Below are 14453 nucleotides of genomic sequence, written 5' to 3'. Positions count from 1 at the left end.
TGACATTAAAATTGGACTGCAACTGCAGGAGCTAGTTGGAGTAAAGCTTTGTGAGTATGCGGTTTGCATGTCTGCGGATACATGGTCCCGAATAGTGCATAATTGCTGTGCTCTTGTTGGATATTCCTGAGATCGCTACCAGATCAGCAATTCTTTCTATAATGCTTTGACTACTAGATATCACAGAATGGATTTGGAAGTTTTCCTCACTAGGATTGCAGAATTGCAAATGTGGTTGTAGCCTGACCTACTGGCAGGCTTTTTTTTTTATCATAGCTGGAGGGGAATGAGAAACTGGACTAAAGTGAAGAGGAAACAAAATATGAAATTGCAGACGAGAAATTGCCAACTGATGTCAGTGGAGCTGGAGGATACTCGGGCAGGGATCCAATGACAGAAGCACAGTGAATATCAAGTGAACAAAAACTCCTTTTTCCAGTACATCAATTGAAGACAGAACAGCAGTTGGATCAAAAATCAGTCAGGATGTCTTCCTTGAAGATCAAAATTGAGGGAGGATGGCATATTCTTGACAGTCATTCCATTTTATGCTCTTTCATTGCACACTAGGGAGCTGAAATTTTTAAGAGCTCTTGAGCTACATCATAAAAATCCTTTAAAAGTCTCACACACTTGTATTCATTTTACAGAAGACAGTTGCCATTATGTTGGACATTTTTAGAGTTGTTTTGAGAGAATCTATCCAAGCAGTGGCTCGGTGACTCTGTCCTTGCTTTGACCTTGCATAGGCAAAAGGCTCTTTCCAGGTGAGGGGGTGCTGGTGGTGTTGCTACAAACCTAAGGCCAGATAAGCTACACATAGCAGCACAGGTAAACGCCGCACACCGTCGTTGAGGGAAACATCAAATGCAATCGCTTCCAGGATTGCCAGCTTGATTGTTCTAATTAGATTAGATCAAGAAGAAAGGCAGAGAACAAGTTGCATGCAAGTCTCCTGCTGCTACTCTCTTTGGTTCTCTGCACAGTTAGGATGATGGCTGGATAAAATAATTTATGTGATGTGCTTCTTAACACCTTGCATTCTCCTCTCTCCCCTGCAGCTCTCACGGATGTTTTCAGCAGGCTTCCCTTGGCCCTGGCTCAGTGTTTTATTTCTTCAGCCCTAACCTTGCCACATGAATCAGATCAAAAGTACGGGGGGTTCTGTTAACAGATTTCCTTTTCTGATTGCCAGAGCCAGGAGCGGTGGGACACCTGAGTTTCACTGAGATTCTGGACATGTCTCTCAAGGTCAGCTGGCAAGAACCTGTTGAGAAAAATGGCATCATTACAGGTGAGTATCAGCTGGTATCTCCTTTTTTTTTAAATTTTTTTAAATATGTGTATCATTGCAGTGAAAAAATGTTTGTGTAATAGAGCATTTAGGAAGAACTGGCTACTGCAAGCGCTGGTTTCCTAGTCCCTCTTTTGGGTAATTGAAAAGTCAGCTAGGGCACGTTATAGAAAGTACGGGTCCAATTACTGGCAGCTCATGATTGTGGTCACTGAAAGGACAGTCTGTATTAGAAATCAGCTCCCCATGGAGTTTCTGGTCTTGTTAAATCTTCCGTGACCTCCACCTGTGTCACTAAATTTCTGAAACTTTGTGAGACAGTGTTTGGCCTTTGCCCCAAAGGTGGGGGGTTCCTACATGGAGTTTGCAGCTGCAAAATCTGGATTGGCATTGCTAAGATTTGCAATCAAGACCAAGCCTGAAATCAGCGGTATCCTTCATCTGTGATCAAGTGGTCTGGCTGTGGACTGCGTGACAGAATTTGCATGTCATTACTTAATTTTGTATAAACCATCACAAGGGTTCAGAACTCTCTTGTTTCTCTTTGATGAGCTTGCCATTTGACAAGCTATTTATCTATTTACTGTATGCCAGTGTAGATACAACATCAGCAACTTCAATATTCTTCATAAAGGAAGCTATTAATAGTTGAGAAAAGCTCTAGTTCTTATCAACAGAGGCAATATTGTTTTCAGATGGGAAACTATTACAGCTGCACAGGATGGACATTCCATTTAACAAAGGCTTTCAAGGTTCTGAAGTGCAGAAAAGCTCCCAAATTTTAAATTACTGGAGCTAAAAATCATAGTTGGAAAGGGAGAAGATCATTTCACATGGATCAACATATTTTGTTTTGCGAGCATTGACATTGAAATGTTTAATTTTCATTTTTTTTTAAAAATTGTATTATAATTTGTAAAAACAAAATACATTTTAGGACTTAAAAAAAAAAATCAGACTTTCTGGCCCTTGAACATTGAAATGTTATATCAGTCTAATTTCCTGAAGCATTTTAACTTTGACAGGTCTAATTATTTTGATAGGACTTGCACTTGTGAGTGTTTTCTCTGTGTATCTGTGACATGCACCATTTGTCCATGTGTCTTCCGTGCTGTTTATAGTATATGTGGAGTCCTGTCCTGGTTTCGCCTGGGATAGAGTTAAATTTCTTCCTAGTGGCTGGTACAGTGCTGTGTTTTGGATTTAGGATGAGAACAATGTTGATAACACACCGATGTTTTAGTTGTTGCTGAGCAGTGCTTACACTAGTCAAGGACTTTTCAGCTTCCCATGCTCTACCGGCTGAGAAGGCTGGGGGTGCACGAGAAGCTGGGAGGGGGCACAGCCAGGACAGCTGACCCAAACCGGCCAAAGGGACATTCCATACCATGGGACGTCATGCTCAGTACAGAAACTGGGGGAAAGCTGGCCGGGGGGGCCGCTGCTCGGGGGCTGGCTGGGCATCGGTCGGCGGGTGGTGAGCAGTTGCACTGTGCATCACTTGCTTTTGTATATTCTTTTATCATCATTACTATTATTATTATTTTCTCTTCCTTTTCTGTCCTATTAAACTGTCTTTATCTCAACCCACGAATTCTACTTTTTTTTTCCCCAATTCTCTCTCCCATCCCACTGGGGTGGGGGGGGGGAGTGAGTGAACGGCTGTGGTGTTCAAGCTGCCTGCCGGGTTAAACCACAACAAGTCCTTATGCAGATCATCTTATGTCTTTATACCATAGTAACCTTTCTGAAATATGCATTAAGTGGTTCGAGAACAGAAACTAATGACTTCTGAAAGCAGAGCAGTATTGATTCAGTGAAGATGGCCAAAGCCTTCAAGCCCGAGTGCTTAAATTTAGGTGCCTAAATCCAAGTCTAGCTATCTAAGTAAGATGATGTAAAACTGATCCTTGTTAAGCACGCGTTAGCAGCACTATGCTTAGTGTTGCAGAATTGCTTTGCTAGAAACTAGCTTCTGCTTCCCAGAATGGGTTGAAACCTGGTGGAGCACAATGTTGGACCGTGTTATATTTGGGGCAAATTGTTTCAGAAAGAATTAACTCAAGAAGCTCTATTGTTCATGAAGAAACACCAGTGTAAAAATGCCCAGCAAAGTTTATAAGGAAAAAGAAATGTCCTTAATGATGCAAAACTGCATTTGGGCTAGAAGAAAAGAATAGCAAAATTGTTCATGCCCTGAGTACCTCAGAGGTTTATAGAGGGCTGCTTGGAGATCCGAGTGCTTAGGGAGGCAATTCTTCATCATTTCTGCTCATTGATATCTTTACTGGACCTTCTTGTTCCATGCACCAGAGCTGGGAGGAGGAAAGCACGGAGGGTGGTGCCTGGCAGCCAGCCTGCTCTGGGAAATTGCCCATTACTCTTGCTGTAAATTTCAGTATCTTCCTCGTTCTCCCAGTAAACATTGATTTATGAGGACCTGGATGTAGATGGACAGTTTGTGATTGGGTGTACTGCTCTCTTGTAGAGAATTTACTCCAGATCAACAGAAAATTATTTCTGAAACTCCTCTGGTCATTAGTTTCCGTTAGGCAGCATTTTGTGGAGAGGGCGTAGTGCCAAAGCATATGGGAGGACTCTGTGGCACCTTTCCTATTCTAACTTACACTGAAGCCAGAGGAAACGCTGTCAGCCCAGGCCGGCTGGACTCTCCCGTGCACGTTTCTGGCAGTGATCACGTCTGTAAAACAGAGAGCGCGTTTTTACCATCCACATGTCCTGAAGTTCTGCCCGTCTGTCAGTCATTGTGGCTTAAGTGCTACTTGGGGGTACGGTGGATGTTGTTCCTTTCCTTCAGCATTTTTTTCATCTGTTTTTGTTATGCGTGATTACATTTGGCTTTGTGTCTGCTCGGTATGTATGTATTTTCTGTTTCCGTTTTTTTGTATGACTATAATTTAACTATACTTTCAGGAGTGAAATATCCAACAGTAGATGCTGCCTCTTTGCCTATTCTTCAATTTGCATGTGAACTCAGGATATTTTTTCCTGGTGAACGTGTTTTCAGTAAATAAATACATAGAGACTATGTGCCTAGTGGGTGGGAAAGCTGGGTCTCCTCCCTGTAATCACAAGGGAGAAAACATAAAATTTTCAAAGAATAATCACCAACATTTGATGTATATCCAAAGTTTATCTAGATGGGAGAGAAGATATCTCAATCACTTACGATTCCCTAGTGCATGGTGGATGAAACTGTCTATTGTTCGTAAGCAACAAATGGATAGGGAGAGCATTAAAAGTCCCCTGCTTATCTTCTGGTTATTTATTGCTTTGAGCAATCCGTTTCGTTTTATTCTGAGGTGATGCTCCTTCATTCCCTCTGCCAGCCCATGTGCAGGGTTCAAAGCAGGTGTAGCAGGGTTGTCCCCAGCTCCCAGGGAGACAGATGAGCCGTGGCGTGGCCCTTGCCCAGCTTCTGCTCCATCCATGGCTGCACACGGATGTCCTGCTGGCTGGGGACACAGCTGCTAGTTTTGTGTCCTCTGTTGAGAAGAGGGGAGAGGCAAAACTGCACCTTCCTCAGACGACTCCTCGTGCCTCCACCTTGCCCTGTCTGGAACAAACAGCACCCACAGCTTTTGGAAGAAAGGGGTGTTTGTGATGGTCGTTCTTTTTGCAACTCCTTTGTGCCTCTTCACTGAGCATCAAATAGAGCGGACAGTCATTCCCCACCTTTCTGTTCGCCCTCTATTAATAAAGGCAATAGAGTCCTTAAATTTTGTCAAAATCTTTATGCAGAATATAATCTTTCTCGTACTACATAAACTCTGATCGCTGGTAAATGATTCTCAAGCCTTTTCAGAGAGCATCAAAAAGCCACAGTGTCTCTGAGATATTGGTAAATTACTGACTTGCTTAATTCCCGTTCAGACACTTACTTAAAAGCAGCTCCAGATGAGCATTCAGGAGTTTTTCCCCTTCCCCTAGGTAGTGCATAGTCAGACAAGCGGTTGTGGTGTAGCTGGAATGGTTGAAGTATCATCTCTTTATCACTGCCCCCTCATGTGAAACATAATTAGTGACTATGTGAGTACTCCGAGCCCATTTTCATGCAAAATTAGGTTAACATGAATCTCTGTCAGTGATGGCAGCTAGCACCGGCGGAAGAATAACATCTCACACCCCTCAAACTCTCGCAGAAATATTTGTCTTACCATGCCTTTAGTTCATGAGATGGTGTTTCCTTGTTGATTAATACCATAAGGTATTTTGCTATGTCAATTTGTATATGTTAATCAGCTTATCATGGGTTGGTTTTTTTTTTTAAAAAAAAAAAAGGAAAAAACCTTAAGCCCCCCAACTGGTATGAATTCCTCATCTTAGATGATGGCAACAAGAACCCAGTCGGGAGTTTCTCTAGCCAGGTTGCCTCATGCATGGTTCACCCAGTGACGTTCCTTCCTGTCAGTCCTTTTCCCTCACTTCCATTTCACAGGCATTCAAGAGCTATGTGTATTTCCCCCACCCCCCACCCCCCGAGTCAAATCACAAAGAAAGCTGCAATCAAGCAAACTTTTCAAACGCACTCTCTGGGGACCGGCACAGTAAGGTTCAAATGAGAATAAAGTGGGACTGGGCAGGAGGAGGACAAGCAAATTTGGAGGTAAAATTGAGCAAATCAGACAGTAGAAAGTTTCAAAAGTTCTTGGAAGGCAAATGGTTATGAAAGTGATAAAAAGGAAAGCCTGGTTATGATAGAAGAATAATATGGAGGTCAGGGTGAGTGCAGTTTCGGACAATACATTGGCTACACTATGGTTTTGAAAGAAAGGATAATGATTCACCCTGTTAAAGGTTTTGTGCGAGGAACAAGCAGTGGGGAGTAGAGGTTTTTCAGTTCCTAGAAGATTCCCACAATGTTCCTGCCTGATTGTTATTGTCGGATATGTAAGTATTTCTAGATGTACAGCAGCGAAGGTTACTTCAGCCTGGAAAGGGAGTAGCCCTACTAAGCACATATAGATTTTTAATTAGATATTCTAGCTGGTGAGAAGATGTTATGTTTTCTAGTGTTTCTTCCTATTTGCTTCGTAGAGTTCACAAAAGGAAAGTCCACCCCTTTGCGAGATTATCCCCAGGTTTCCTAGCCATTTCATAGCTAGCACTGTGTAGTCATAGAAAAAGAGACAAACTGTTGGGGCTCCATATCTGCCCCCATCTGTAGTCTGATGGGCAGGTGATACCCCATGGGGTACCGACATCAATTGTTTATTGGAAATACCCAAGTATTTTTCTAATATTGTTATTTTAGCCAGTGTTCACTTCAACTTTTTTTTTTCTGCTTATAAAAGGTGACCATAATGGAGTAGAGTAGGAAACAAGTCATACCACCATTGACCACAAGCAAATCTTGCAGAAGCAGGAACTTACCAGTCTCTGGGTTATTGTATAACTGTGCTTTAGAAGAAAAACTAGACCCCACCACCGCTACGGCCCCCTGACTTCTGTGTAACTGTTTTTCAGGGTATCAGATCTCCTGGGAGGTGTATGGCAGGAATGAATCTCGTCTTGCCCGTACGCTACCCAACACAACGCTGGAGTACAAGATCACGGGGCTGTCATCTCTCACCACCTACACAATTGAGGTGGCAGCTGTGACCGCAAAAGGGAGCGGATGGGTCACGTCCTCCACCATCTCTTCTGGTGTGCCCCCAGGTTGGTAAAACTCCATGAAACAAATTAAAATGGGCTGATTCTTCGTGTTTCCATGTTCCAAAGATCACAAATTACTTCAGTTCAGTAATAATAAAAATAGTTTTATTTATAAAGCTTTAGAATTCTTTACCGCATAATTTAAATTTAATTTTTAGAACAGTTGAAAGCCTTAACATGAACACACTTGCAATTTAAAATTACCAGAAAGTTGAGGCTGTTTAATACAAATACAAAAAAAGTTGTAGGGACGGCAGAAGGACTGGACAAAGTAATAAAGTGGATACAATACAGAATCTCTTGGCATTTACAAAGTAACATGAGAATGAAGCCTGAATCGATTAAAAAAGTGTTGCTTTGGGGCAAAAATAGAGTCTGGATGCTGTTAAAAGGGAAAAGTTTTTCCATTTATAAGTAGTGTAGCTTATGTCACCTATGAGAGGACATTTGTCTAATGAAACTAAAATCTTATTTACAAGACTTGGGAGTTGTGGCCTGAGAAAGATTTGGGGGGAGGTACTGCATTGTCTGAGTTACCGTTTGGGCACCCGGAAATGTCGCCTTTTTGCATCTTGTTTTTAAAATTCTGCACTCTCCCTCATCCAGTATAGAAAGCAAATTAAAAAGGCAATTCTTACCTCCAACAAGCAGTTTCAGTTAACTTATAGGTTATACAAGTAGAATTTTCCAAAGTGGAGCAGTTAGTGTACATCACTGACAGTAATCCAGTTTTTCCCTTTTCCGGTATTTTTGAACTTTTCTGTATGTCTTGAAATATGCACCCCTTTCTTTTCCCTAACCATAGGTAATTGTGGCACTCTGTAGAGTAGATCAATGCCATGCTCCCTGTTGTTAGCCAGATAACAGCATTATCCTACTTGGTCAGGGTTAGTTTATTGATCATATTTCCCCCAAATGTGAAGTAAGAATCAAGAAATATTGTGTATTCATGCACACGTGAAATATAGGCCAAAAAGCTGCCCACTTTTTGCCTGTTGCGTTTGCACATAGTACAACATTATGAATGATTACTGATTATAATACTAATTTTCATTACTTACGAATGCAGGTACTATTGGGAATTTTTTCTAAACAATCTGTATTTAATCTCTTTTCTGGGCTTGCTTTTGTTGATAATTCAGATAATATTAAAAATGTAAATGCCTCTGTAAGCTTGACTAATGTGAGGCAAAGATCTGATTGGGGCTGCAGACTTTTCCCTGTAGAAGGTCACCCTCTTTATTTGCAACAGAAATTTAAAAAAACTTCATCCACTTTATTCAGGCATCAGAAGTGCCCTTTAAAACCCATCTATTATAGGTCTATATAAGAATCACAAAACCTTCCCCATACGCTACCCCAAAATTTGAGTCTTTTTCTGTTGTTAATATATTAAAGTTATATGTACTTTAAGAAGTAAGTAAAAATTATTGTCATTTAATTCTGGAGAAACAGAAGTACGGTGGAATTAGGTGACTTGGCAAGTGACTGGCAGATCTGGAGCTAGGAATTACCTTCCCCCCTGAGCCACCATGCTTTGTTAGTTACGCAACTTCTCTGAAATAGTAGCTGTAATTCTGTGGATGGGCTCTTTCTTTTCTCGTTTGATCTGTAAAAATGTGGTGCATGCTCCGAGCAGCAGAAATTGTAATGCTGTATGTAATACTCCGCCAAAAAAAAAAACCAAACCCAAACCGCAGCTATTTGCTCTATTATAATTGTTACCAAGGTATTTTATATGCTGAAACACTGAATGTCAACCTGTGTTTCTGGGCCCTAGACGAAGAGCGTTTCCACCTCTCATTTACGTTTCTATTTCTTCAGAACTTCCAGGTGCTCCATCCAACCTGGTGATTTCCAACATCAGCCCTCGCTCTGCCACGCTTCAGTTCCGGCCAGGGTACGATGGCAAAACCTCCATCTCCAAGTGGATAGTCGAAGGCCAGGTACATCCCTGACAAAAAGCTTTTAATGAAGTTTCTGGGGAGTTAAAAAGGGTCTAAATAGTGAATTGCTGTTTGGATTACAGTTTTTGTTTAACTTTGGATCAAAGCTCTTCAGTAAATGGCCTGGTGGTAGCTCTTCAGGGGGTCCTGGAAAGGTTGGAATGCAAGGGAGCTCGAGAGGCTTAGCTGAGAAATGTCTGTGCGGTAGCCAGTGAGAAAAGGGTCATATGAATGCTGTAACTTCTGTTCACAGGAACAAAAGAAAAATATTATATATATATATAAAATATATATATGCGAGAATGTTTATCTTCAAATAATTCACATGGATTTTTGTAAAGCAGCTTTGCTTATGTTCGGAAGAACACCAGATGCATCATAAGCAACACATACAGCAGAGCTTCAGTCCATGCATTTATTTAAAAAAGGATTTGAAACCTGCGTTTAGGTTCTGTTAGTTGTATTTTCAAACCAGGTGCAAATCTGGAATTATTATCTCATGCAGTCAGAAGTCTAGGAAGAATTGCACTGAACAGTAAAGATACCATTATTCATGAGATTGAGTGTATTTTTCTGTCTTGTAATGGAATATACTGAGGTTTTCTGTCCAGGCCTCTAGATATGAATAGGATGAATTCTCTTCTTCATCAGCTTTAAACAATATCCCTCTTTCTGCTGTCATTATGCCTTGGAGGAGTTATATATTCCTCATTTGTTCTCCTGACAGATGAGCTTTGCTTCTTCCTTTCCACCCACAGATCTTTATAAATAATATAATCTGTTTTTAAGACCAAATGTTGGACTTCTTAAATCACCGTCACCACTTAGACATGTTGATACAATCACTTCACTTGGTAATGAAATTGTTGTGAACAAGTTGGTACATTTTGTACCGTTTACATACACATTATTGCATGTTACGGAATTAAACACTGAAATCCTATAATATGGTGGCTCGGCACATTCCGAGAAGCATTTTTGTGCTGGAGCACCACATTGATATTGCTAGGAATTTGTTAATTCTGTGACTTGCAGAACGCCACTGAAGTGAAATAAATTTGAATGCTTTAAAACTGCAATAATAATTACCATGAAGTTCATCTGCATCCTTGAAGAGCCCTGGGTACAAATAGTGGTTGAAGGGTTCTTGGTGTGAAGGGAGGGAAGGAGGATCTTTCTTGTTCACAAACCCTCATCAACATCTCATGCGTTGCTAGAAAAGTCAAGGGGTTAGTGGTTCTGATAGATCCTGGATCCAGGAATATTTGCTCCATTTGGGGAAGGAGCACAGCCAAAGTCTTTGTGGAGTCTGGGCAGTGCTTTTCACCACAGCTACCCTGCAATTTTCTTCTGCACCATACATCACTTGTTTAGCTTTGGCACAGGAAATGTTATTGCAAGGGGATTTAATTAAAAAAAAAAAAAAAATTCTTGCTCACATTATTAACAAAAATCTTTTCAGGTATGCAGAGACATTGTAGACTCCTTAAGGATATAGCAAATCCTGTTTCCAGGTTGACAGCTGCAAATAATCCTTTGTTCACAGCCCCTTTCTGCCAGTACTTCACTCAAACTCTTTCACTCTTAAAGTGCCATTTCACAGCACCTTTAGCCAATCTAAACCAGAGTTCTCATTGTCCTGCTCCCGTTCCCTCTCCTCATCCCATCACTCTTACCAAGACTTTCTTACTCCTGCTTTCTGCATGCACTGACCATACCTAGAGCTGCCACAAGAGCTTGCCCATCCAGCCCAAGAACAAATGAGTTTCAGACAGATCAACTCCCTGCACAGGCTGTGTGTGTGATCAGAAGAGCACCATCGCAAGGGAAGGGGATGAGAACATGGTAGTGGAGCAGAGGTGAGGGCAGGAATGCATCTGTCCTGACTTGGACCTAAGCTGCTGCGGACCTGCCCTCTGGACTTCACGGGTTTTTCTGCCTACCTTTTAAAGACACACAAGCTTTCACAAAACAGCTGTCAGTGACACCCCGGTGTTCACTTATGCCTTTCACGTAGTCTGTTCTAAGCAGTGATATGTCTGTGCTGGGATGTGGACTAGTGTTGCAGCATCTGTATTTTAGCATAGACAACCATAATTGTTCCTTAGGACTATGTTAGATTGAAGGGCGGTGGTTATACCCAACCTACAACAGTATTTTCTAAACAGAAATATAGGGAGGATTTTTTCCTTCTGTGTCTTTCATTCACTGGCCCGTGTACAGCTTTTAATAGCCCTGTTAAGTGTTTCATGCCTTAGCACTAAATTAAAAGCCACTTAAGGCATGGTTTTGCATGCTATGATTTTAAAACAGGTGGTATTATGGAGTGATAGGATCACATTTAACTATAAAACACTAATCTATATCTTCTAGTGTACTCTTCGATTAATCAGTTGAATTAGAGAATATTCTGTCCAAGCAGGTACAGGGACTACTTCTCCATCCATTTGCAAATTTTTTGAACATTAGCCTTTCTGAAAGTTTGCAACAAGGTGCAGAGTAGCTGAAAACAGATAATAGCTTGGGAAAAAATATGTTGCAGTTTACTAAGACCTTGTACAGCATCGTCTCTCCTGGAAGGAGGAGAACTAGCTCAATGTCCCCACACAGGTCTGTTCCCTCTGGGCTGTACTTCTGCTGTCGGTGGGTTCATGACAAAGCATGACCAACAAATACATGGTACTGTCATGCACTTCATCTGTGTCCCCCTCTGTATAGCTGGGTGATAGCTTTGCATTGGGCATCCCTCGTATATTGTGTCTTCTCTTCCATCTCTGCTGGGAATATACCCTTTACTCTGAATGTCTGAGTCCTTACAGACAAACTATTTTATATTCACACACATAAGCTGCCACCAACACGTTTTTCTTCTTTGTTCCTTTATGTGGCACAAAGCTTCCTTGATAAGGGCAGGTCCAGAAAACGTTCCAAGTATTCCATTTTGGCTAAGTACCATTTTTGAAGCCTGATACTTCATGAACAATTTAGATGAAACGCACAGCTGGGAATTCCAGTTGACGTGAAATTTTGTACATCTGGTCTTGGCTTCTGCTTTTTGTGCTGGGGTGTAAATTCACGGGAGCCACCGTGGAACTAATTCTCAATTATGTCAATGAACGTGAGGAGAATCAGGTCTTTAAGGTTTTAGTGTTGGTAGGTACTGAAATATCAAGCGTTAAAAATCCCATTTCTGTGTTTCTAGTGAGGCTACATTCTGTACTTCTGAAGGGATTTCTTAAAAACCACTAGGCTATTTCTTTTCCATCTTTCCATCTAGACTCAGAGGACTGGAGGAAACTAGATTCCAAACAGAGAACTACAAAAAAGTACCAATGCCATTTAAAAAATATTTCTAATATTGTTTTTCCATTACGTACGGTGTAATCTAAAGAGAATAGGGTCTAATGTAATATAAAGGTTCTGCTGACACTTGTTGAGAAGGACCAGCAGTAACTGCCTTGTGGCATTGACACTCACAGGTAACATGTTCATCCCCAAAGAATTTCAGTAAATCCTTCCAATCATCCTGTACTCTCAGATGCAGTTAGAGTATATATTGTAGACATTTTTTCTGGCAATTTGCAACCACGAATGGCACTGAATCCCTGCTGTTGTTCATGTGGTTTCGTGTTTGTGCTCTCTATCTGCTGCAGTCCAGTTCCAGCTCATTTTTCTCGTACTGGATTTTTCCTGGGGTTTTGTCAGGAGAAGTACGTAAAATGACACCATCATGACTATGCCTTGATAGGTGCTCGGTCCACAGCATCAAGCTTTCCAGTGGCTGATTAGAAAAGCTGGGCTAACTTCTGCCGAGTTCGGCATGTTTTTCTGGTGATGAATGTTGTTATGCACACAGCAGAAGACCTGTGAAACAGCTGAAGGCCACTTACGAAGAGAGATCGCAAGTCATGGAGCCATGGGTATATGGGCTACTATAGAGAGTTTTTGCTTAAAGCCTTTCTGCTGTTTTTAGAGAGATTTCGTATGAATATCATGGTGAGCGGTAACAGAGTTTCAAAGTAGTAAAACCTTTAAAGTATTATCGCTGTATTCCCTTGTAAAGCTGTGAGTTGGGAAAGACGTTGTAACTTTAACCATGAATTTATCTGGTTTTGTGGGTTAAGTCAGTGACCCAGATAGGATTCATCCATTGTACGAGGTGATTCTCTTGGTGTCGTTTTTATTTCGGAGCTGGTAAATAAAGTGTCTGAAACTCTGACAATTTTATGCCTTTGCCAATCTTTAAATCAAAAATGGCTGCATCAATTTAAGGATTTTGTAGGAAAAAAAATTGCACCCAGGCTGACATCCTGTGAACCGAATTTCTCCCAAAGTGATTTCAAATGTGAGAGTTATGGACGTCTATAATGAAAACTCTGACATATCTTGAGCTATAGTAGAACACAGGGTACCGCTATAATGTACAGAAACACTGTGTTTTCCTTTCCTGCAGTTAGTACTTCATAACTGTTCAAAATTTTGGAAGCATTACTGTTTTATACAACATATCACAGCAAACTTTTTTCATTCCAAATTTTAATTATTTTTGGTTTCTTTTAAGTCAAAATTCTGCAACTTTGCTCATACAGTGCACTCCATCAGAAAATGTTGTCACTTTATAAAATATGTAACGTTTCCTTTTTAGAAGTAGAGAAACTAATGCATAGAGAAGTAAAGGGTTCTGACATAACTTCCAATATTATTTTATACTGTCTCATTTCTGTAATAATAAATGAATATGCCCTTTTATTGAATGTAATGCCTTGGGAACAGCTGAGAGACAGGAATGAATATGTGCTAAGTTGTGATGGCTGATCGTTATTGAGAATCGTATGAAGTGTCTTGGTGGACATAGGTGTTTTTATTGTGGCAGTCCTGGGGCCTCCTGGGGATTGTGGCCCTGTTGTACAGAGAACTGTTAAGATGCAGACTGCGTTTCTTAAGCAGTTTTTATGCCGACGGTAACAGAAAAGCAGTTGGTGTTCTCATCTGCCTCCTAAAACAATGCACACATGAATATGTGTGCGTCTGTCAACAAACATAATCCTTTTTTGAAGTTTGCATACACTGTTATCCAAAAAACAGCTGCAAGAAAGAAGCCTCCAAATGAACTTTATTTTATGCAGAGTGGCTCATAGTGGACTCTCTTGCCCCTCAAAGGACTCTCTTATCCTTACCACTGACCGTAGTTCTTTCTGCCCCGTGGGAATCCCTTTGTACTCCGATTCTTGAAACTGATACTTTTCCTCTGATCTGACATGAGAGCGTTTCAGCAAAAATAATTTCCTTTTCCTTCAAGAGCCTGAAACTTGGAATCCACTACAGATCTTGCGGAAGTTAAAAATATAGAAGTCCATCACTGAAGGTTGTCTTCCAAGACTCATTTCTGAGATTGCTGCTAAATAAGTGAAACTTGTTTTGAGTAGTAGTGACCTAGAATTGCTTGGCCGCAGAAGTCCCCAGGCTGTTCTCCAAGCTACTCTACAGCCATTCACCCTTCAATCCTCTTACTTTGAAAAAAATCCCCACAAAAGAAG

General features: G+C 41.0%; 1 protein-coding gene across 4 annotated transcripts in view; it reads left to right on the top strand.

Annotated features, from left to right (window-relative positions):
- The window catches only part of SDK1 (sidekick cell adhesion molecule 1), a 431815-nt gene that overhangs the window by 319530 nt on the left and 97832 nt on the right, over nucleotides 1–14453 (top strand). For all 4 annotated transcript variants that reach the window (XM_076350553.1, XM_076350555.1, XM_076350556.1 and 1 more), the window contains 3 exons: nucleotides 1196–1294; nucleotides 6782–6973; nucleotides 8795–8916. In XM_076350553.1, the coding sequence (XP_076206668.1) occupies nucleotides 1196–1294; nucleotides 6782–6973; nucleotides 8795–8916 (413 nt within the window). The remainder of the gene's footprint in view (nucleotides 1–1195; nucleotides 1295–6781; nucleotides 6974–8794; nucleotides 8917–14453) is intronic.

This window comes from Aptenodytes patagonicus, chromosome 13 (assembly GCF_965638725.1).
Source record: "Aptenodytes patagonicus chromosome 13, bAptPat1.pri.cur, whole genome shotgun sequence".
NCBI classification, from domain to species: domain Eukaryota; kingdom Metazoa; phylum Chordata; class Aves; order Sphenisciformes; family Spheniscidae; genus Aptenodytes; species Aptenodytes patagonicus.
The sequence above is the reverse complement of the archived record's forward strand: the minus strand, read 5'-3'. Positions and strand labels throughout refer to the sequence as shown.